At 44.3% G+C, this 24,467-nt stretch overlaps 1 protein-coding gene across 2 annotated transcripts in view; it reads right to left on the bottom strand.

Moving 5' to 3' along the window:
- LOC142803345 (endothelin-converting enzyme homolog) overlaps positions 1 to 24,467 on the bottom strand; it is a 139,728-nt gene that overhangs the window by 103,097 nt on the left and 12,164 nt on the right. For both annotated transcript variants that reach the window (XM_075888462.1, XM_075888463.1), the window contains exon 2: positions 210 to 389. In XM_075888462.1, coding sequence (XP_075744577.1) covers positions 210 to 389 — 180 coding nt within the window. The remainder of the gene's footprint in view (positions 1 to 209; positions 390 to 24,467) is intronic.

The following is a 24,467-nucleotide window of genomic DNA, read 5'->3' as shown; positions in this document are numbered from 1 at the left end:
AGTTATCAATTATTCAATTTTTCTGACGAGATTTTTATCCTGGTACTTTTTGTACTAAATTTATGAACAAAACTCATAACTGCTTTTTGAGAAGGCACAGTTTTTTGCAGATAACTCATGGGTGTTCCCCTAACGTGGCTGAAATTTGTGCACGGTCAGTTTCGCATCTAAGCATCGTTCATTTGTGTTAACACCCAAACGAGTCTCACCGTGGGGGCATTTGTGTCTCGTGACTCGTTGGCGTTCATGCACATGATAAGAAGTAGGCTGCTCAACAGTCCCGGCACCACGATGCCCAAAGCTGCAAGAGGCAGGCAGTTCCAACGCCGTTTGGCTCCTCCAGCCACGTCATTCAGCGGAGGATAGCCCTTGTGGAACAGTGGTTCCGACTGTTGGGACATCAGCGTCAGTGAGAGATACATGGGATTAGACGCTGTCAAATATATATAGCTCTAGCTCTGGCATAGCTTGCATATCTGAGATTTGAGATAAGTATGATGTACTAATTTCCTCAAAAGCACGATTGCATGCGCAAATGAGAAAGCCCACTCTGGACCAAGCGAGATTTACAAGGTGTTATGTTCCGTGATACTCGTTAGCTTGAGCAATACAGAGTCTTTCCTAAGAATGCTATAAACTTCAAAAGCTCCAAACTAAGGTTCAGGACATTTCTCTTGTAGTAGTACTCGAAACTTCACCGTTTTCTTCTTGAAATTGTAAAGATAAATAGAGCACAGGTAAATCAGATTTGCTGTAATATTGCACCGTGAAGAAGACACACTGATATTATACCCTGCAAGAAAAGTATAAATTCTAATAAAGCTATACTATATAGGTGAACGCACCACTACTTCAATGCACCGCCTTCAATCAACACACGGAAACCCATAACAACGCCCCATATAGGGACTCCTAATAAAGAACACGTGATATAATCTCAAGTATTCACCTTCAGGTGAAAATTAAAACAACTCCCGTGTTTCAGGGAAGGGAATTCTCGACACTCTTCAAAGGCTTGGTACGCCACTATTTTGGGAATTTTCATGCAACTGAATTTGCCGCCTCATTGACTTCAACAGCACTGACTAAAGTTCAGTGCATACAAATTACGCAAATCAGATAGCATGAGCACAAGTATTATTTCCAGACCTGTCATTGTGACGTCCACCGGAATGGCTACATTGCTTGTACACGCTGAAATTCTCGAGCGAGTGAAAAAGCCATTTACGTTACCATGTGACAGTTGAGCGCACGTCGACGTTCCGTGAACAGAGCCGATGAACTTTCACGGTGAAAAGAGGTGCGCCTCTTGGATTTAAAATGGTGCTGTACGTCCAAATGCAAACGTAGGATCAACGTTGTTGCTGCTGTTGTTGTTGACCTATTGTCCGTGCCGCATACCCACTATGGGGATTTTCCAATAATTGAGTGGTTTTAAAACTATTGTTCAGAAATAGAATATTGGAGATATAACAAAATTACCGAGAACCTAAAAAATTGTGGTGCTTGATACATTGCACCTAAATATTTAAATATTTAAACATATTTTTTCTTAGAATAGAGCAATGACCTCATTTTAGACGTATATAATTTTGAAGGTTCATTAGAATAATGAAAATTTTTGAATAATGAAAATAATGAAGATTATTTTTCATCATATTAGTTTCATCAATATAGTCCCGAAAGGCCGCACCTACTGTCGAATTGGATAACCCTGAAATGGAAGCTCCAAAGAAAGAATGACAGGCACAGCTAAATTTCTATCAATACCACGTAAAAGTAATTCAAAAAGGGTGTGTCCGTATTGTCTTAAACCACCTGCAGATCAAAAAGAAATAATCTATTGTTTCAATTTTGTCACAAGACGTGCTCAGTAGCGAAGGTGCCTGAGCAGACCTGTGTTTATAGAAATTTAGATTTGGTACCCGGCAACGCAGGCTTGTGATAGCTACTTCTCGTTTACGAGTGCAGCAAAAGTCTCTTCCCCAGAGATATAATCAATGCCGATATTCGCTCGAGTTTGTTGCGGCTGTACCTCTAAAAACTTCCATATGCGTACGTCTGCGGAATCGAGCAGCAGTCACATAAGCGGATGACGGACAGTGCGGTAGAATCGGTTCGCTAATTGACGACTTAGGTAAGGAATCAGCTGTTTCATTTAGAAATAAAGCTTTATGTCCAGGCACCCTAACTAATCGCACTTTTCCCAAATGCGCAGGCACTGGGGCATGAAACGCCTTTGTTACTTGATTATCAGCATCAACAGAAACTTCCACGCATAAATAGAGAATCTGTTATTATGAAGCTGATTTAATTGTTGTATACAACTTGCCTAAGGAAAGCACTACGGCCAGAAATTCAGTTGCAAAAATGGGTATGAAATCGGATAGTCGAAGGGAATAAAACGAATACCAACCCCTGCCTTTTTGTCACATTGCGAGGCGTCTGTAGCAATAATAACGTTTGTTCCAATACTGCGCAGAAGTCTTGCAGTAAACCATTCAAAATATTATGGCGAAGTAGTTTGGCGTTATTAGGAAAAATATTCTCAAATTGAATTTCCACGGGGTTTGAAATATCATGACTCGCCATGAAGTCGCATATACGTACATTTAAATGATTCAGTATATTTTGTACAAATATAATTTGTGCGGTGGGAAATCGCGGCCAACTAGCACCGAAAAATAATTCCGTGGTGGAAATAAAGGCCGTTTCTTAATGGCATAATGGTGATTCGTTAATGTTTAAGAATGTCAGAACAGTCAGAAGGCGAAGTCTACAGGAAAGAGGAAGGACCCTCGACTCGAGATACAACACATCGTTAGCAACTCTTTTAGGCAGACCAAGGCATTTGCGCAAAGCTCCTCTTTTCAAAAAAATATAGGCATGTATGTAACGCTCATTCGACATCGGGTTTCGGAGTGCGCTAAGAGAGGGGGTACACCATGGTGTTTTCTCTATGAAGTAACATCAGTTGTTTCTCTCGAAGCAAGCTTAACTCTGCTGTTGTATCATAGCGCACGAGTGCGGTTGCTTGGCTTTACTAAATATTTCATGGGTTTCCTGTTAACGCCAGAAAAATTATCAGGTCATTTGTATGTTTCTACAGCAATTCGGATCAGTCGTTTAATAATTCGCTCTTCGAGGTATAGAAACACATTTCACGATAAAAATAGCGAGAAAAAGTTTGCATATCAATAAATATAACTATTAGGTGACCCATGCAACGCAACGAGCACCACATTGCCAAAATGAACTTGTCGCTAGCTTCAATTGATTCTGGTTATGCCCTTTTTATTTGCTTATTTTTGGTTCTTTTTTTGCTGATGCGTAATGCATTGTGCATCACGAACAGGTTTTCTTCAGGCCGTGTTACTCGAAAGGCAAACAAAATGCGAGATCCTATGTACAGTGAGAATCAATAATATGTGAAGTACGAATGAAGAATACTGATATGAAACTTTATAATAGGTACAACGTTACGAGGCGGACGTAAATTATACCTTACATGACTTCTGTGTGATGATTATCATGTTTGGACGTGTCGTTTCCCTTCGTCGTCCATTGACGTCACGCGATACCAAATATATTGTATGTGGAGCTATCAAAACGGCCACGAGCGCATCGTGAGCGTGGCATGTAGGCATGTCATTACATGACACGCATCTCATGATTATCATGTTTGCACTAGTCATATACCTTTGTCATGCATTCACATGCCAAAGTACCAAATTCGGTATGTTTGAAGATAGCAAAATCACCGTGAAAGCACTCTGAACGTAGCATGTAGACATATTTTACATGACACGCAAGTCATGACTGTCATGTTTGGACGTGTCATTTACCTTCGTTGTCAGTCCGCGTCACGTAATGAAAATTTGGTATATGTGAAGATAGTGTAACGGCCAAGAGCGAATCATGAGCGTGGCATGTAGTCGTGTTTTTACATGACACGGATGCCCCACCGTGGTGGCCTGTAGCTAAGGTACTCGGACGCTTACCCACAAGTCGCGGGATAGAATCTCGGTTGCGGCGGTTGCATTTGCGATGAAGGCGGAAATGCTGTAGGCCTGTGTGCTCAGGTTGTCAGAATTTCCAGAGCCCTCCGATACGGCGTCTCACATAATCATATGTTTTTTTCGGACGTTAAACCCCAGATATCAATTACATAAAACGCATCTCATGATTATCACGCTTGCACCAGTCACATACCTTCGTAATCCAGTGGCGTCACGTAACACCAAACTTCGTTTATATGAAGCTCGGGAAATGACCGCAAGCGCTCCATGAACGTGGCATGTGATGATGACTTATTGACAAGAATGTCACGATTTTCACATTAGGAACGGTCACTTGTGTTCGCCATGCAGTCACGACATACGATAACAACTTTGCGACATGTCATGTGAGCGGAACCACCACAAGGGCAGCAACACCATGAAACGTAAGTAATGACATTTATGGCACGCATGTCATGGTATTGATGTCATGACTAGTCACTTATGCTCGTCATACACTCACGTTACGTCATACCGGTTTGTGTATCTATACTATTACCAAAACGGCCAGTAGAGCTAAAGGTCGTAGGCATCGAGATATATAGATACCCTCAAGGTCACCGAAGTTCACTAAGAAATCTTTCGCATTTAAAAAACTGCGACATACTTGGCATCATCATTGTTTCGTGCCTACCGACGAGTGAGCGAGTGAACCATTTTATTCACTTTGTGCTGGTTACCGGGCTGGGTTCCCACCTAGGAACTAGAGACCATGTCTCTCAGCAGCTTCTTTGGCCTGCTGGATCGCCCAGACTTGATTATCCAGTCCTGAGATGAGCAGCGCGGTCCGCCAATACTCCCGAAGGTCCTCATTGGAGGCCGCGTCTCTCGTTTTGCTAATTGGTGCTGGACACTTCCAGAGAATATGCGCTCGTGTGTCCCTATACTACAATAATTGCACGAACGGGTCATATACAAGTCGGAGTTACGAAATTAGTGTAGGCGAATTACGAAATTAGTGTAGGTGCCGGTTTATAATTGCCGCCATTGAACGGACTGCGCCTGGTTGAGCTTGGGGTGAGGCGGGGAGTATTCCCGTCGTTGAAGTCTATAATGTTGGGTAATGTCGTAATAGGCCGGGCATGTAGCGCGTAGACAGGATAACCGCTGGTCATTAAGGGTAACTAACTGGATTGCCAGAGAAGGGAAGTGCGTTAGGGTGAGACAGAAGGTTAGGTGGGCAGAGGAGATTAAGAGGTTTGCGGGCATAAATTGGCAGCAGCAACCACAGGACCGGGTTAACTGGCGGAACATTGGAGAGGCCTTTGTCCTGCAGTGGACGTAGTCAGGCTGATCATGATGATGATGATGATGAATTTCGTTCAATTCGGTAAGTTTATTTCCCCACCCCCTCTCCTCTACAAGCGAGTCGGTATGGGGGGTGTAAACCACTGACGTGGCCCAAAACGTGAGACCTCGAATCACGTTGTGCGCCACCTCGTTAAGATTGACCTCCGTGTGGTCTACGGGTGTGTGGGCGGGAAACCAGAAAATAAAAGCAATGTGGTCGTCAGAGCACATTTTCTCTTTTGTAGGACGTTTCAGCGCCACTGGAGAAATCTTCTCATTTGCGAAACTTTGGACTGCTGTTTGTGAATCACTTATAATTTACTGGGCATCGGTTTGAGATATGGCGAGCGCAATGGTGACCTCCTCTGCTGTATCTACGTTATTAGTATTGATTGAAGTGCTGGTTATGCATTTGTGCGTATGGTCTACAAGCGCAGAAACAAAACGGCAATAGTTTTGATAGCGCACCACATCGACGAAGACCGCCTCCTTATATCTTCCATAAGTTCGGAGCACAATTTTGGTGCTACTGTTTATCTTTGTTGTGCTTAGGGTGCATGTTCTTTGACAAGAATGGTATCATAAGTTTAGTGTGGATTTCGCATGGTATGTCGCATTTCATACCATGCTGTGTGTAGTAAAAAATGACAATACTGTCGAAAATTCGGTGACCTGCTTTCGTATGGCTCAAGCACTCGTACTGCGAGATCTGTTGCGCTTCAATTATTTATTCAAGCATGTTATAAAGGCCGAGTTTAAGGAGGATTTTTGTGCTGGTACTGTTCCGAAGCCCTAGTGCCTGTTTGTAAACTCGTTTGATGAGCGGGTTGTGTGTAGCTGTTTCCGCCACGAACCATCGATGGTAAGCAGCGACATAAGTAATATCGCTGAGCACGAAGGAGCGGGTAAGCCGGAAAACACTAAATTCCTTCATGTCCTGCTGTTATTACTTATTCTTTTAATGAGTCGCATCGTTTGCACAACTTTGGCTTCTAATTTGCAGATTGTCTTACCATTTGTGCCTTGCTTCCAACTAAAAGTCCTAAAACCGGTATTTTATCGACTGTTAATATGACGCGTCCATCAGCTGTTTTTAGGGTGATATCTGTGTATAAGCTTGTTGGACCTCCGTGTGGTCCTACGAGCTCGTACCTCCGGGTGGTCTGCTTCTGACCACCGGGTAGACTGCCTCTGAGTTTGGGGTAGTATAAGAAGAGCTCGAACTTCTCCGCCGAACACGAAAGCCCTGTTCTGCATAGGTATTGTTCCACTATGTTTACCGCTTCTTCTAGCTGTTCTTCTATAGAGCCATCACTGCCATCACATATCCATAGGGTAATATCGTCAGCATATTTTCGAGCCGGGATGTAGGCCTAGTCAGGAAACATTTCCGTATGTTCCCTTTTGCCTCATCTCGGTGGCATGTAACTGTTGTGTACACATGACAGAATAAAGTATTATTATTATATATGCTGTGATGAAGTCCGGGAATCATGGACAGTTTTGAGGGCAAACCGAGAAGAGCTAATTTGAATAACGTAGATATCATGGAGCAGCTGTGGATCTCCTGTACTTCCTATGGGTATCTCGGATGATGTGAGTACGCCCACTTTGACTACAGCTTGTCGGTTTTTAAGGAAGTCGCGAATATAGTTATACGTTCGAGCTCCGAGATTTGAGGCGTTAACCTCTTGGAGTATTGTACTATATGTAACGACATTGAAGTTATCTTAAGATAGCTTTGGTTGAGCGGGTCGTGGTTTCTATGATTTGGTGCTTCAATTGAAGCATAGTGTCCTGGCATGAAAGGTGTTTTCGGACATTTAACACAGTTCACGGGAGAACGTGATCGTCTTCAACGTAATCTGTTAGTCGAGCTAAGAAAGCGTCCTCCATGAGTTTCCCTATGCAGGAAGTTAAAACGATGGGTCTCAGGTTGTGAATGTTCAGTGGCTTCCCCTGTTTAGGGATAAGGATAATCTTGGCTACCTTCCATTGTGGGGATAAACGTTCTGTAAACCAGCATGCGTTATTGTAGTTTGTAAGGTGACTAATAAATTTATTGTCTAGTATACGTAGGCTCTTGTTCGTAATGGAGTAAAAACCAGGAGTGGATTATGTATTAAGGCAGTGTGGTACGGCGTGAATCTCTGCTCCCGAAAATTCCTCGTCAAGAGTGGCATTCATCTGACCGTTATCATCTGGGAGTACTTTAGGTGCTTCGGAGATATGTGTGTTTAATATCTCTCGCAAGAGTTCCTCCTCTGTAGCTGTGTAATCATGGATGAGCTTATTGATATGTTGACGCTGGACTGCTTTGTTGTTATTTGGGTCTAATAGATGACGGAGAAGGTGCCATATTTTTCCGAAACCTATTTGCTTGTCCGTTGAGTTGGAAATATCATGCCCCTGTCGCTTGCATAATTCTTTAGCATATGTTTCAATCTCTGTATTGAGGAACGCTATTCGTTTCCGAAGGTTCCTGTTTAATTTCTGGTTTTCCCACCTCTTTTGGAGTGATTGTATCGCTTCCCACATACATAGAATTTGGCTATCGATCTCCTAAAGGTGTGCCTCTGGGAGCACTGTTTGTGTAGCGTGATCAATGTCCTGTCTTAAAGTGTTTGTTCAATGTTCAATATCTTCGATGGGTGAGAATTATTTTTTCGTGACTTGCGGAAATTGGTCCAGTCGACTAGCTCATGTTGTTTTCCTGCCGGTTTTGGAGGGCCCCCTTTGATGTGTATATCGATGATGTAGTGGTCGCTACCTAAAGTGTCTAGTGTGTTACGACATGTATTTGTGTGTGCATGTTTGACGAATGTGAGATCTCGTGTAGTGTCCTTGCTAGAACTGGTGCCGTGACGGATAGGCACGCTTGGATCCGTGATGAGAGTTGAGCCTTGGTTTTGAGTGTCGAGCCAGAGATCGTGATCTTTTGGGTGAGCATAAGGATAACCCCTGTCACAATACAGAGGCGCGGAAAAAAGAATTCAGTGTTCGGCGTGCGGTGGTTCGAGGCAGCGCGTGCAAGGAATCAGTTCTCGGCTGAACGTCCGGTCAGGGGAACTAGACACGGCATCTAGGCGCTCTACCGTTCCTGGACTCCGGCTAGGCGACTGGCCTAGAGACCAGGCAATCCACTGCTGTTTTGACTGCCGTTCCGGACAGATGGACATCCTGTGAACGAGGCCTGTACTCCGGCTGGGCGAATGGCCCAGGGACCAGGCGACGTTCCGCGGTGCTGGCTGCCGTCCAGAGTGGCTGTGGGTTTTGGCTGCTTCGGGCCTAATGTTCCTGCTCCCGTTCTGGGTGGCTGGCGCGACCCCGGTGCGCTGCTGAGACGAGCGTGGTGGCGGAGAGCTGCTGCGGAGCTACCAATTAGCTACCGGCTTCTGCTGCTGCGGCAGAAGGCCGTGTCACGACGTGGTCCGACGCACGTTGAGGACGGCAACGAGCCAGACGGCATACAGCCCACGAGTGATCGGCGCCGGCGACCCGCAAGCCGCATCAAAACACGGCGAGACTTTTCTAATTTAGAGAGACATTGAGTAGAGCTATAGACTGCGTGTTTATACTACTTTAAGTGTTACTCGTTCATAGCTACGTTCTCTGTAAATATATTCTCGTGTGTGTGTGCCTGTGTGCTCGTGGTTCAGTTCAGTTCCTTGCTGAGTGGTCCTGGGCTCCATACTGACACTACGTCACAATCTGGCGAGCCTGTCAGGATACCGCTCGTAGAAACGTCGAAGGACGTTATCGTCTCCCAAGTGCACATTCACAAAACTTGTTTTGATGATGGACACAGAAAGATTTGCTGCTGTTGGGGCACAACTAGCATTGAATGGCGCAGATTTGCGTACGTGGGTAGAGCTAGAACAGGCAAGGCAGAGAGATGAACGTGCTGCTGAGAGAGAGGCGAAAACTGATGGAAATGAGAGAGCGAAGCAAATCCTTGAGCTGAAGCTAAAGCTTCAAGAAGGCGCTCCGAGAGTAGATGCAGCAGCTGACTCTGATTATATGGCTCAGCTGAGTAGCTCCTCTGCAGTACTGAATCCACAGATTTTGCTTCCGCTGTTCAATGAGCGACGTGATGATTTGCACGCACACTTGCAAATATTCGAACGCGTGGCAACAGGACAAGGTTCGCCACAAGAAAAAATGGCATTAGCTGTGAGCATGTCTTTGAGTGGCGAAGCGTTGACTGTGATTGGCCGAATGACTGCCACAGATTCTCTAGAATATGAGAAACTAAAGAAAGCCTAGTTGCAGAGGTTTCGATTCGCTGCGCAAGGGTACCAAGAAAAATATCGCAAGGCACGATTAGAAGATGGAGAAACCGGGAGACAGTTAGCCACGAGACTCTCAGGGTACTTCGAACACTGGGTTGACATGACTGATGTGCCCAGAACATTCGATGGCCTTCAAGACCACATGCTCGCCGAACAGTTTCTCCGCTGTTACCAACCCAAATTAACACTATTTTTAAAAGAACGCAAGTGCAACTCACTTCAACAGCTAGCTGACGCTACTGATCGCTTCATGGAAGCGCAGAATCTCTCAAACCTGGGAAAGGATACAGACGACCCCAAAGAATTCAAAAGTCTTGATAATGCTCCGAAGATGACGTGAGGAAGAGGAGGCAAAAATGTCACAAAGTTCTAGATAATTCACTAAATGCCCAGTTGTACGTCCACAGCACTTAAGAAGTTTACATAACATAGTGCAATACCTTCACATTACATGCGGCTCAGGTAATCTTCTACGACATTATCCGACCCTTTCATGTAAGAGACTGAAAATGAGTACTCTTGTAAGAGTAGGCTTCATTGCAAAACTCAATTGTTCTGGTGTTTAGCGGATATCAAGTATTGCAAAGGCTGGTGGTTGAATCGTATGAAAAATTGTTTGCCGTACAAATACAAATGGAATTTTTTCACCACCCAGACAAGTGCCAAGCATTCCCGTTCGATGGTGGAATACCAGGTTTCTCGAGGCAATAGTTTGCGGCTCGTGCAGGCAACAGGATGCAAAATCTGGTCCTCTCCTACCTGGAGCAGTACGGCACCAAGGCTAGTGGTGGAGGCGTCGGTGCGGAGAACAAATTCCTTTGTCATGTTAGGTGCTATTGGAATGGGAGTATCTACAAGCTTGTTGTTCAAAATAGTGAAAGCTTCTTCCTGAGAAGGTTCCCACGCGATGGTATTGCTCTGCCCTTTCCGTGTGAGGTCAGTCAAAGGCTTGGTGATCTCAGCGTAGTTTGCGATAAATTTTCTGTAATAGCCCGTTAGACCCAGGAAAGACTGCAGGGCTTTTTTCGTCTTTGGCTTTGTAGTTGCGACTATCTTATCAAGAGTTTTCAGGAGAGGTTCAACATTACCGTATCCGAATCGATGGCCCAGAAAACACATGGTTTGCTCTCCTATCTCACACTTACTTGGCTTGATGGTTAACTTGGCGCGTTGTATTCGGCCAAATCTACGCCGTAAAGTGACCAAATTCTCAGGCCACGTGTTTGTAGCAATGACTACATCGTCAAAATAGTGATAAACATTTTCTAGATCACCTAGAACAGCTCGAATGAGGCGTGCGAAAACAGCCGGAGCTGTCTTTATGCCAAAGGGCATGAAAACAAAATGGTATAGTTCAGATATACTGGAAAAGGCTGTTTTTTCCCGGCTGTCCACAGCCATGGGCACTTCCAGTAGCCCTTGGTGAAGTCAAATTTTGAGAACAATTTGCATTGACCAGCAAGGGCAAGAACCACGTCTATACGCGGTATGGGTTCACTGTCCACAATCAAGATCTTATTTAGCTCTCTGAAGTCTATGCATAAACGAATCGTGTTGTCATATTTTTTGACAACTACAATGAGAGCATGGTATGGTGGCTGCGACCTTTCAATTATGCCCAACTTTAGCATTTCTTGGACTTCTGTTTCGACGCTTTCCCGCAGAGCTAGTGGGATGGGATACTTCGGAACATGTATAGGTTTTTTATTTATTTATTTATTTATTTATTTATTTATTTATTTATTTATTTATTTATTTATTTATTTATTTATATAATTATTTATTTTACCCTCAGGGTACACAGTACTTTCAGAGGAGAAGGACATGCACAACAATAAAAAAAAACAAGGAATACAAAGCAAATGGCATAAAAATGTTGTCACTACTTGGGGTACAAAGAATATCACTCCTAACAACTCACATCGTAATAAAGCAAATGATAACACTAATTTTATTTTATTACTAGGTGAAGGCACAAAGCAATACAAATAAACTTTTCAACAAACATACAGGGAGTAATTAGGTAATCATTGTTTTAAGGACACTCTTAAATTGAATGGGTTCATTGATGCTAGTTATTGATGCAGTCAGGGAATTCCATTCATTACAAGTTCTTGGGAGATATGATTGGGCATATGTTACTGTGTTGCAATGGGGGACTGTGACTTTTTGTTGGTGATTACGGCAAATAGAAATGAAGGGAGCAGCTTGGATTAAACTGGAACGGTGTTTAGGATTATGATAGAATATTTTATGAAACAGGCAAATGCGAGTGCGCTTTCGGCGGGTGACTAGTGGGATGAGGTTTAGAGATGCCTTCATTCAATGACACTAGCTGAACGATGGTAGTTAGCCAAAATGAAATGAGCTGCACGATTTTGAACGGATTCCAACTTGTGTGATAATGTTACCTGACCGGAGTCCCCACCAGATGAAGGGTATTCCATTTGAGGACGGACGTATGTGGTATATAGTAATAACTTTAGTGACGATGGAGCAAGAAAGAAGTTTCTTCGAAGGTAACCCAGTGTTTTATTAGCTTTGGACGGTATATGTTCTGTATATAATTTCCAGGACAAAGTTTAGTTAAGTGGACACCGAGGTACCGGTAAGATGTTACAGTTTCAAGGGGGTGACTGTAAAAAAAGTAAGTTGGACAAGTTGTACTCGACCGAGAAATCCTCATAGACTTGCATTTTTGAATGTTTAATTCTATTTTCCAAATATGACACTATGAAGTATGTTATTGAGATCAGCCTGCAGAGAATGAATATCATTGTCATTAGATATTTTACGGTAAATCACACAGTCGTCAGCGAACAAACAAATTTCGGAAGCAATAGTAGAAGGTAACTCATTTATATAGATTAGGAATAGCAGGGGGCCAAGTACTGATCCTTGAGGAACCCCAGAATCAATTGGTGCAGTGAAAGAATTAACATCGTTAGTGCTGACAAATTGAACACGAGAAGAAAGGAATGCACGAATGCAGTTAAAAACTGCAGGGTCAATTTTTAGAACACTTAGTTTATATAAGAGCAGGGAATAGCTAACTTTATCAAACGCTTTAGCAAAGTCAAGAAATATACAGTCAGTTAAAGAAGCAGAGTCCAAAGATAAATGCAAATCATTAGTAAAAAAAATTAGTTGATTATCACAAGAAAACTCTTTCGAAAGCCATGCTGAGTTGAAAAGAAGAAGCTGTTATCCTTTAGAAAATTGACAGGATGAGAAAATATTATATGTTCCATCATTTTGCATGGTACACATGTGAGATATATAGGACGATAGTTAGATGGACTCAGCTTATCACCGCCTTTATGTACTGGAATAATCGCAGCAGTTCTCCAGTCTTCAGGTAGTACACCATCATGATACGATTGTGAAAATATGCATTTAAAGATGAGGGAACTGTATTCTTTGGTATTCTTTCAAAATTACTAATAATTCCATCAATACCGTGAGCAGACGTTAGTTTCAGGTTGTCGATAATCATGACGATGCCATGCGAGTCAAACGTGATGGGATCCATCGCAAAATGATTGTACGACTGATGCTCAGGACGTTGGGTATAATTAGATGAAGAAAACGACTTAATGAATGTATTGTTTAGCACAGTAGAACAAAGATTGTCGGGAAAAGGATCGCTGGTGGGTGTAGCCAATGATACTTTACTGGTGCTGAGTGGTTTAATTATACTCCAAAAACGTTTAGGGTTAGTCTTCAGGATACTCGGCAGGGTTACATTGAAGAACGAGAATTTAGTATCCTTAAGCGCTTGCAAATATGCTAAAGAGGCTGTCTTGTACTTTGTCCAGTTGGCCGGTTTAAGTGAATACTTAGCGATTCTAAAAAGTCTTTTTTTTTCCTGTTAGAAAGTCGGTTTAAGTATCTGTTATACCATAGAGCTTGGTTATTGGAGTACAGCTGGCGAAGAGGGATATGGAGATGACTTAGTTCAGACACTTTATTACGGAACAAACACCAATTAGTTTCTACTGAGCGCCCAAGATAACCTGGTAATAAAATGTCTAAAAAGAAGCACACTTCATTATTAATGGCTAGATAGTTACCCTTTTTGTAGTCTCTGATGTTCTTACACTGTTTTACTGATGATGCTTGCGACAAATCGAATGTGAAATGCAAAATATTATGGTCGCTCAGGCCAGGCATGTGCAATACGGGTGACGTGACAGTCTCTGATGACGTTAGTACTAGGTGTATAAGGGAAGAAGTTTGAGTGACACGTGTGGGTTAGGTGACGATTTGTGTTAAACCAAAAGCCATGCAGGTGGTGATAAACTGGTTGGCCTCAGTTGTCGGTGGGTTGGTAAGTGGGCATGCGTGCAACCAATCAATATTCGGGTAGTTGAAGTCCCCCATTAGTATGAGTTGTGCATTGGGATAACTAACCGTGACTTGATTTAGGCAGTCGCGCAAGCTATCACAAAATGACGCATCGCTTGATGGGGAGTGATAGGAGACCCCAACAATAACTTTCTCGAAATTTACATTCTAGCAGCACCATACAGATTCAATGTTCGAAATAATTTGCATGCAGTAGCAATCAAAATGCTCGTCCACGGCCAGCAAAACTCCACCCCCCACTCTGTCGGAGCGGTCACTGCGGTAGACTACATACCTTTTTTTCACAGTGAAACAATTCAGTGTTAGATATCTTGCTGCTAAGCCATGTTTCCGTTAGCGCGATGAGATCGGCTTTCATATCGTTAATTACTGTACATAACTCACCCTTTTTGTGGTAGATACTACGAATGTTAGTATATAAAATAGAAAATTCTAATCTCGAGCGGGTAGCACCGTTTTCCCTCCCGTGTCCCTAGCAATCTTTATGCTGAAGAAGGCGGTCAGAGCGGTGTGCTCGAGAGGATATACCATGCGAATTCGATGCAACTTTCGAGATCAGGCTTATCGGATGTCAAGCGTAGTGGGCAATCTACTAGGTCAGTCTGTCCTGGAAGGTCCAAAAAGATTATCTCAAATTCTTTGAATAAATCAAGCACATCAGAACGCTGTTCAATGCTCAGATTCTCTGATAATTTCACATCATCCGCAGTCTGTGTGCGAAATGAGCTAGGGTAAGGAATCTCATGTGAGCTTTCTTCGCTTGACATTTCCTCGTTCGCTTCAGGTAACCCTTCAACTTCGGTTATGACCGACACCTGCTGCACTGGTAAAGGTTCGCGTTCCTCATACTTTTTGAGCATGTTGATGTGGAAAATTTTTCTTTTTCGGCTTATCGCGAGAACGTAGTCGACCTCATTCTTGCGATCGACGACTTTAAATGGACCTTTTCATTGCATGAGCAGTTTCTTGGTATCTGTCGGCAAAACTAGTAACACTTTATCCCCAGCGTTTAGATTTCAAGGACGGCTTTTGCGGTCGTAGTAAGTCTTTTGTTTCGCACGTGCTCTTTCTAATTCATCATGCGCAAGTTTGCGTGCCTCTTCCAGGTGGTTTCGAAGGTCGACCAAGTAGGTATAGGTAGTGCGAATTTTATCGTCGATGTCTTCATTGCTCCGCAGCTCCTTCAGCACCGTCAGTGGTCCTCGCACGTGACGACCGTAAATTAGCTGAAAAGCCGGAAAGCCCAAGCTCGCTTGCGGCACCTTTCTGTAAGCAAAGAGGAGATGGGCGAGGTAACTGTCCCAGGATCATGTTTTTTCCTGCCACATCCTCTTGCGCATCATCTTTAGCGTCCCAATCAACTTTTCAACGAGCCCATTCACCAGGGCATGGTAGGGGGTCGTTTGAAGAAAGTTGATGTCTAGAAGACGGCTCACATCTCCCATGAGTTCTGCTGTAATACTTCTTCCTTGGTCAGTAACGATCTCCTTCGGTAAGCCGACTCGAGACAAAATCTCAATCAGTCCTTCAGCTACATGCACAGCATCAATTGCAGGGAGTGCAATGGCATCCGCATATCGGGTGGCAAATTCGATGAGAGTTAAGATGTAATGGTTGCCACAGTCCGACTTCGGTGAGAACGGACCGATCGAATTGACTGCAACACGATCAAAAGGCGTACGAATGACAGGGATGTTTCCTAGAGGCGCAACACCAATTTCGCCTTTTGCTGTCGTTGGCTGACACTTATCGCAGGACTTCACGAACCGTTTCACGTCGCCATGCAGATCCGGCCAGAAAAAATCTGCTAAAATGCGATCTGTCATGCGCCGAATGCCTTGGTGCCCTGCCATAAGACTTTCATGGCCGACTTCAAGGATATTCTTCCTGAAGATCTTCGGCACGACAAGCTGGCTAAACGTCCTGCCTGTCGCAAGGTAGTATTGTCGGTAAAGAAATCCTCCTCTTTCAAGAAACGTGTAACTGTGGCCTTTCGGTGACTTGAAATAATTGCCGACTTCAGCAAACACGGCTTTCAATGTTTTGTCGTTCTGTTGCTCTTCTGAGAACTGGTCTTTTGTTACATCGCATCATTTTATTTTTGGCACGAATAGTGATGTTGTTTTGTCCTCGTGAGGTTTAACAGTAGCGGAAACATAATGAGGACACTCCTCAGCTTCCATGCTGCAGTTTCGCGTCGCATTGTCGCTCTTGTCGACTGTAGGAGGCTTCTTATAATCCGGCTTGTGAGGATCTCTTGAAACCTGGTAGGTTACCAAGTACGAAATCATAAAGCGGCTTGTTCATACGAAGTGCGGTTGTCTCTCCCTTAAAGTATGGGGTGTTCACGGAAATCTTGGCCTCTGGTACATTTATGGCGGAACCATCAATGAGTAAGACTCAGCTATTCTTCCCGGTCAACCGTTGTTTTGGCAGTAGGTTTCTTCGGATAATTGCAGTATTACTGCCCGTATCTCGAAGAACCCTGACTGGTTTACCCAACACTTCGCCTTCAACCACTGGCATTTCTTGTATTAGAAATACTGGCATCCTTTCAACCACACTTGCATTTGGAGGGTCACGTTTCTTTCCTTTTTTCCCTCCGCCAGAGTTGTCACTCGAGGGGAAACCATAATGGTTCTCGTTCACTGCACAAGCGGAACTTTTTTCTTTCTCTGCCTTCATGCTCCAGCACTCGTCGCTCTTGTGGCCCATTTTCCCACATACTCTACACTTTGTCGCTTCTTTAGCTTGGTTCCAACATTCATGTGCTTGATGTCCCAGACGCTTGCATAGCATGCATCTTGTCGGTGGTTTATTGGGAGCATTATCAAGACTTTTGAATTCTTCGGAGTCGTCTGTACCCTTTTCCTGGTTTGACAGAATCTGCGCTTCCATGAAGCGATCAGTAGCGTCAGCTAGCTGTTGGAGTGACTTGCACTCGCGTTCTTTCAAAAATATTGTTAGTTTTGGATGGCAACAGCGGAGAAACTGTTCGACAAGCACATGGTCTCGAAGGCCATTGAATGTTCTGGGCACATCCGCCATGTCAACCCAGTGGTCAAAGTACCCGGAGAGTCTCGCGGCTAACTATCTCCTGGTTTCTCCAACTTCTGGTCGTGCCTCGCGAAATTTTTCTTGGTACCCATGCGCAGTGAATCGAAACATCTGCATCAACCCCAAGCCGTTTACGGAGCATTAAGATCGCCTCCTATTCTAATGGAATTGGATTCAGCGATGTTGAGAGCGCTCCGAAAGAGGGTTCCAAACCTGTGTTCTTTGTGTTTAGGGTTACTGTATATGTTAAGTACGAAGGGGCTAGCGTGTGTCTTGTGGTGTGGTATCAGTTCAATTAAAACGTTGTAGTTTTGCCTAATTTTAGTATCGTGTTGTATAACTGTTATTTCTGCGGACTATGGTTGTAAAGTTGCCATGGTTCTCTGTTAACGCTATCCAAAACAATAGCACGAGACCTGCATTATCATACATATGCGAACTGCTGCGGAGAACGAAAGTGATTCGCTTAACCAACACGTTCGTGACGTGGGCGATACCCGAACCGCCGGGGATCACCTGTCTACTGTTGCACGTCGCGCACCGCGGTCAGAGGCTCTGTTGAACTTCATAATAAAAGTTACCATGCTTCTCTGTCAAGGCTACTCAAAACAATAGCAGGAGACTTACATTATCACACTTATGCGAACGGCTGTGAAGAACGAGAGTAATTCGCTTACCCAACACGTCCGCAACAACCTTTGTCAAGTCAAACTCAAGTCATTTACGTTCGTGGCAATTCAGAACGCCACAGCAACGCAGAATGGGGTCTTTTAGGGGCGAAGTTCCTTATTGCAGCACCTGTTCATCCCGCGTAGCCGTAGTAGTAGTGTGTAACCAGTATTACATAGGGACCTCCAAGGTGGTGCTGGTGATAGATTTCTTCTGTGCGTTGTTGAACAATAAAAGATAGTGCTCAATGTACATGCCAATGGCTGCTAAAGGATACTGAGAGACAGGATAATTCGGCTTTCAGTTAGCACGCACGCTGCGAATTTTTATTTTTCAACAACGCACAGAAGACAAGAAAGGGTTGCTACGCTATACTCGCTGGGCGTAACCTCCTAGGTTTTAGAAAGGTTTAGCGAGCGTTTGGTCGCAGTGCCATGAACACAGTGTACTAGTATATACCAAGAACTCGAGGTGGTTAAAGGTGGGAAGTAGACATGAAGCGCAACCCGTTAGAAAGTGTGCGTGTGCCTCCTCTCGTTCAGTCCTAGGAATGTCCGCTGGATGGCGGTTATTTTATATGAGGAATATAGGATGAAAAGATGCGAGATGGTCGTACTTGGAGTGTTGAATAGGTGGACGAACAAACACACAGACAGATGCATAGACGGACGCACGGATAACTGAACGGCCGGATGGACGCTTGGACAGACGCAGGAGCGGATGCATGGACGAAAGCAGGAACAAACGCACTAATGAACGTGGAGATGCACGAACAGACACACGAACGGACGGGCGGATGGACACTCGGGCGGCCACTTAGACGCATGCATGAATGAACGGACGGAGGCTTCGCCCCACTATGCAGGATTCACTCTGTTGATATGCTACAATTTTTTTTCTTAGAGCGCATAACTGTTGCGTCTGCTCTTGTTTTCACGATTGTTCTGGCGATTGAACCAGCAAGCACTTCAAGGCGGTTCTGTGACGCGTCCGATTTGCGGAGAAAAATTCGTAGCTATTTTTCTGAGTGTTAAATGCGGTAATATATCTAATATTTTGCTCAATGAATGTTTTCTGCACTGCAGTTGCACCTGGTTGCATAGCAAACTGTGCAAGGGAGTCGGGCTTTACCCTACTCAAAACTCTGTCGACAGGTGGTGCTGCGCGTCCGCAAAACTGCAGAGTCCGACGTCTGTTTTGCGAAGAAAATTCTATATGCCGATGAGAAAGGGGCGGTCTATGGTCACCACCCTTCCACCTCTGAAGAAGCGTAGCGATCCGACGCCAGTCATGAAACTTGAACACAACACCAACAAACGTGACGCGCTGAACCTCTTGAGCGTAGCCATCTTTTTTCAAATGCGAAGCATTTCTTAGCGAACTCCGGCGACTCTGAGCGTATCTATCTATCTATCTATCTATCTATCTATCTATCTATCTATCTATCTATCTATCTATCTATCTATCTATCTATCTATCTATCTATCTGTCTGTCTGTCTGTCTGTCTGTCTGTCTGTCTGTCTGTCTGTCTGTCTGTCTGTCTATTTGTCTGTCTGTCTGTCTGTCTGTCTGTCTGTCTGTCTGTCTATCTATCTATCTATCTATCTATCTATCTATCTATCTATCTATCTCTCTATCTATCTATCTAGCCGCCTACGACTTTCAGCTCTCCTGGCCGTTCCCATAAAAGTATTGATACCAAACTTTGTATGGCATAACATGACTGTATGAATGACATATTTGACTAGTCATAACACAAAACTCGTGCCGTGTATGTCATGAATGTCACTATTTACATTGCATGGTCCTGCAGCTTTCGCGGTGGTTTCGTTCACACAGCATGTTGAAAAACTGGTATGGTATGACATGATTACATGGGGAACACAAGTGACAGACCCTAAGATAAAATCATGACATACTTGTCATTTAACAACATGACTACAGGCCACGTTCATGATTCTCGCGGCCGTTTAGCTTGCGTCACATATACCAAATTTGGTAATACGGGACGTGAATAGATGAGAACGCATGATACTGGTGCAAACATGATGACAATGACATGCATGTTATGTAACAACATGACTACATGCCACACCCTTGAGGCGCTGGTTACCGTTCCGCTAGCTTCCCATGTACCAAACTCGGTATTGCGTGACGCGAACGGACGACATAGGTAAATCACACTTCTAAACATGATAATCATGACATGCGTGTCATCCAACAACATGACTACATGCCACTCTGATGATGCACTCGCGGCCGTTTCGCTTGTTTCACATGTGCCAAATTTCGTATTACGGAACGTCAATGGATGACGAAGGTATATGACTGGTGCAAAAATGATCACCATGAAATTAGTGTCATACGAGAACATGTCTACATGCCACAGTCAAGGTGCTTATACAATTCGACGTGAGGCGGTGCGCGTGCTCGCCGGCGTTCACTTAGTCGCGTCACGCCTGCGTTGGCACGCCAGGCGTTGGTTGCGGGCAGCGCTTCGTTACTGTGACGCATGCAAGTTTCAGCGCGTCCAGCGTCCCTTCGTCACGAAAAGACGCAGACCCAGCTTTGCGTAGGTAACGCATCGGCGCAAAACGTAGCATGTCGCCTTTCGCACAGGTTGCCGTTTTGCCACGCTGACAGACGCTGGTCGCGCCTGGCGTCAGAATATAGAGTGCTCGCGTTTCGCTAACGTAGCGTCGCTGTGCCCAGCGTGCGCGCGCGCCAACGTTACGTTGGAGTATATTGGGCCCTTCATGATGAACTCACGCCCATTTGATATCTTCACATATACCAAATTTGGTGTTGCGGGGCGTCAATCGATTAAGAAATATGTACAACATACCACACTCATAGCGTGCGCATGGGCGTTTCCTAGCTCCACATATACTAAGTTTTGTATCACGTTACATGAATGGATGACGAACGTAAATGATATATCCAGACATGATAATCATGACACAGAAGTCATGCACGGCATCATTTACCTCCACCTCGTATTTTGTGCTGATTTTAGAGTGAGATATCAACCTTTCTCATTCGTGCTTCGTATATACTCGAGTCCCACTGTACGTGAGATATCCCAATTTTTTATACCACTGTTGTCAACACACATACCGTTACTGTGGATACATAAACATTACTATAAACACATGAACATATACATAATAATAAGAAAAACCTATGAATCATTCATAAAATGCATACCACGTGACTCGGAGAGATACAGTGAACCTTGCGACACCGCCATTAACGTGATGTCAACGCAAACAAACATGCGTCATGAGTGTGTGGACCTGTAAAATCAGCGTCCAGTGTCACGCATGGCGCTTTTGTCACAGTATTGCGAGGTGACGTGGCCAGGGGTCTTCACATAACCACTGCAACTGCTCCTGCGAAGCTCCTTGGAGCTGGATTTGTGACTGGCCACTCCGAAAATGCTCATAAATGCTGTGGCGCGCTCGCACGAAATTTCAGTCATAAGTGTATCTGTTTCAAAACGAAAAAGGTGTAAACTTGTCGTGTCCACGTTTCTTTAAAAGAAGAACTTTCCAGGCTTCACTGGCAGAGGGGCGCTTTTTCGCCAGCATTCATGGCAGTTATCACATGGCTCAATTGGCAGGCAATTTCAATTTCTCGCAAAGCAAGAAGCAAAATGGTTTGGGATGACATGAGCGCCATGTTGGTAGGGTGCACGTTGAACGTACTAGTCGTGTTGAAGCCATAATGGCTGTGGTAGCTATGCGCAAAATTATCGCATATGCGTGCTGCAAGTAGTGCTGAGAATGTAATAATTGCGACCTTTCTGAGACTAACAAGAAACGCTCATTAGATATAACCACGTCCTATAACCAAGTCATGGGGTATGACCAGGCTCTTTTGAAGAAGACAATTTTTGTGTTGCGTTGTGGTGAAAAGCTCGCACATCAATGAATAGAGCGAGAATAGCTTCCACCAAGTTATTACTGGGCTGGACAGTATCAGGATACAAAATCTTCACGATAATATAGCCCCACCGTGGTGGTCTAATGGCTAAAGTACTAGGCTGCTGATCAGCAGGTCACGCGATCGAATCCCGGCGGCGGCGGCTGCATTGCTGATGGAGGCACGAATGTTGCAGGCCCGTGTGCTCAGATTTGGGTGCACGTTAAAGAACCCCAGGTAGTCAAAATTTCTGGAGCCTTCCATTATGGCGTCTTTCATAATCATATGGTGATTTGGGAATGTTAAACCCCACATATCAATCAATCAACCAAATCGATCAATAAATTCACGATAATATATCCTAATGATAGTTCGGAGCATCTGCATTTCTGTATAGAGGTATATTTCAGCAGTGTCGTTGTATTTATGTAGTGAAATACTTTTAGGTAGTGTCGAATATATTGAAATGTTGCGTAGGACAAGGGGTACCACGTAGCCTTTTTTTGTCGGAATTGAGCTGACCTGTTCCTAAAAGGACCGAATTTTTTTGGGCAACGCCAAGCTAGGGCATGCCACCGGTTTCCAAGGGGCGCTATAGAGGTTCTCAAACACACATAATGACATTATGGCAAGGCCCCCGACACCGTAATGACAGATTCATGAAAGCGAGTGCTCTGCTGGCGGAGTCGTTGCATTTCTAGAAAAGTGCGACGCATTCTACACCCATAGCGTTGCTTGCTCGAGTGGTAAGTCATTACGTAATTAGAGTTAGGTTAAAACACAGACACAAGCAAGAGGAAAAGAGAAAAAAAAAGACTGCGCTGACAGCGCTGAGTCAGCGCCCTCTTTTCTTTTTCTTTTGCTTTTTTTTGTGTCCGTGTTTCTAGTGTTGCGCTGTAAACCAAGCTCATGAGAACTCGAAACCAACTGGCCCATCTTGCCCTCCTACATATTATCCACGTTTCATTTTCAGGCCGAGGCACAATCGATGTTCAAGTAAAATAGCAACCTGTTTAGAGGTGAACCTCCCCAGTGGTCATCGAACCGACAGTTTCGTTATCGATATAGTTTGATATTCTACAAATTATATGGCATAACAGGTAGGATAAAAAAAAATTCCAGTACGCCTAAGCTTTGACTTGAAAGGCCACAGAATTATCTACTCACAGTATTATTCTTCATGGGAAGGTGGTGTGGCCTGCCCGTCTAGTGGCAACTGCGTACACAAACGCAGTTGTCACTGGTCGTGGCGGCTGCAAAAAGAGCATGATGACGGCTGCGCTGGAGCCTGAGGTCACTTCCAAAGTTACTCTCAATGCCACATACACCACAAGTGTTCTTGGACTACATAAAACACTGACTCATCGACGCGTTCAGGAAGCGTCCTTGGCCTAGAGCAGAAAGGCTTGGGTTCTGTTTTGATCCCGGGATATATTTACGGTAGTTTCCTTTCAAATAAGTACATTCTCTGATTTATGAAGATTTCCACGGAAGGACGACGTCTCTGTGCATAGCTTCACAGAATTGTGTTCACCTATGCATCCATCGGAATCTGTCACTTACAGAAAATGCTACTGACAGCGCATTTTTTGACTCGGCTCGATCAAGCTGTCTTATTCAAGCAGTACTTCCATTCGTTAATTCACCCGCGTGCTCACCATTGAGTTGGGTTTGTCCGACAGCCCATTGAGGAGCACGATTATGAAGAGCACCAGGCTGCTCATTAGTGCTACGACAACAACGGCTAATAGCACCAGAGACAGGCTGTTCCAGCGGCGTTTGTGTCCCTTCCCGGCGTCATCGACCGAAGGACGTCCCTGGTATATTAGTTGTTCTTGTCACTAATGCGTTACAGACGTCAGGGAAAAATAATTTGGGTTGAAACACTAAAGCATAATGTTGGTGAGGTACTAGGATAATAAGGTGGCCGCTAAATTTTCAAAGACTAGAATAGCAAGAACTCCACGTACTTACGAAATGGTTTTTTAAAATGCATAGTGGTTGATGCGGACAAAAAGTTTACTGAACGAATATATGCGGTTGCTGTTTATTACCTGCTTTCTAGGAGGGAGGGATCAGTGACTATCGCGAAAACGCAGTCATGCAACTATTTTAATAGGGTACCGCGATTTTTATCAACCTGCATTCACTGCCCAAGCCAGCTGTTATTGCCACACACACAGGGGGCTCTATTAGCGTGCAGCAGAACCACGACCATAAATTTGGGGCTCACAATAGAATAAAAAGCCCAGTGAAACCTGGAAGCTTAAAGGGACAGAAGATAATAAAGAAAAGTACACCTGTGTCTAATGTTTGCACAAGCACTTGTGTTCCTGCCTACAAGAGGAGAAAACCAGATGTGGGCCATTCGTAGCCCCAGCGACAACCCCCTTACCAAGATTTACCTTTGAGTCTTCCTTCGTGCATCTTTTCATGCGGAAAACTGACTTTTTCTAACACCTTAACTAGCCTTGAGGTGGGCACCATTGCAAAAAGGCCTTGTGTATATCTCTGTGACGATGCCACACCACGGCGATTTGACTCAGTGACATCCGAGCTAAAGAACACACGCCACACACGCCGCGTTTTTCCATAATTATTGGGTTCTATGTATTTTCTCACCAATATTACGGAGACATGCTACAGAATAAAGTGGTATGAAACGTGTGAGTGTGGTTAGATTAACTCTGCCATAGAGCACATATTTTTCGTTCAGTGCTTGGGATACCGCGATATGATGAGCGTGAACCAAATTCAGTGACCGATCAGTGATTCTCTCCTCGTAGTCACGCCGCTCTCTATTGCTAC

This window comes from Rhipicephalus microplus, chromosome 3, assembly GCF_043290135.1.
Source record: "Rhipicephalus microplus isolate Deutch F79 chromosome 3, USDA_Rmic, whole genome shotgun sequence".
NCBI lineage: Eukaryota > Metazoa > Arthropoda > Arachnida > Ixodida > Ixodidae > Rhipicephalus > Rhipicephalus microplus.
The sequence above is the reverse complement of the archived record's forward strand: the minus strand, read 5'-3'. Positions and strand labels throughout refer to the sequence as shown.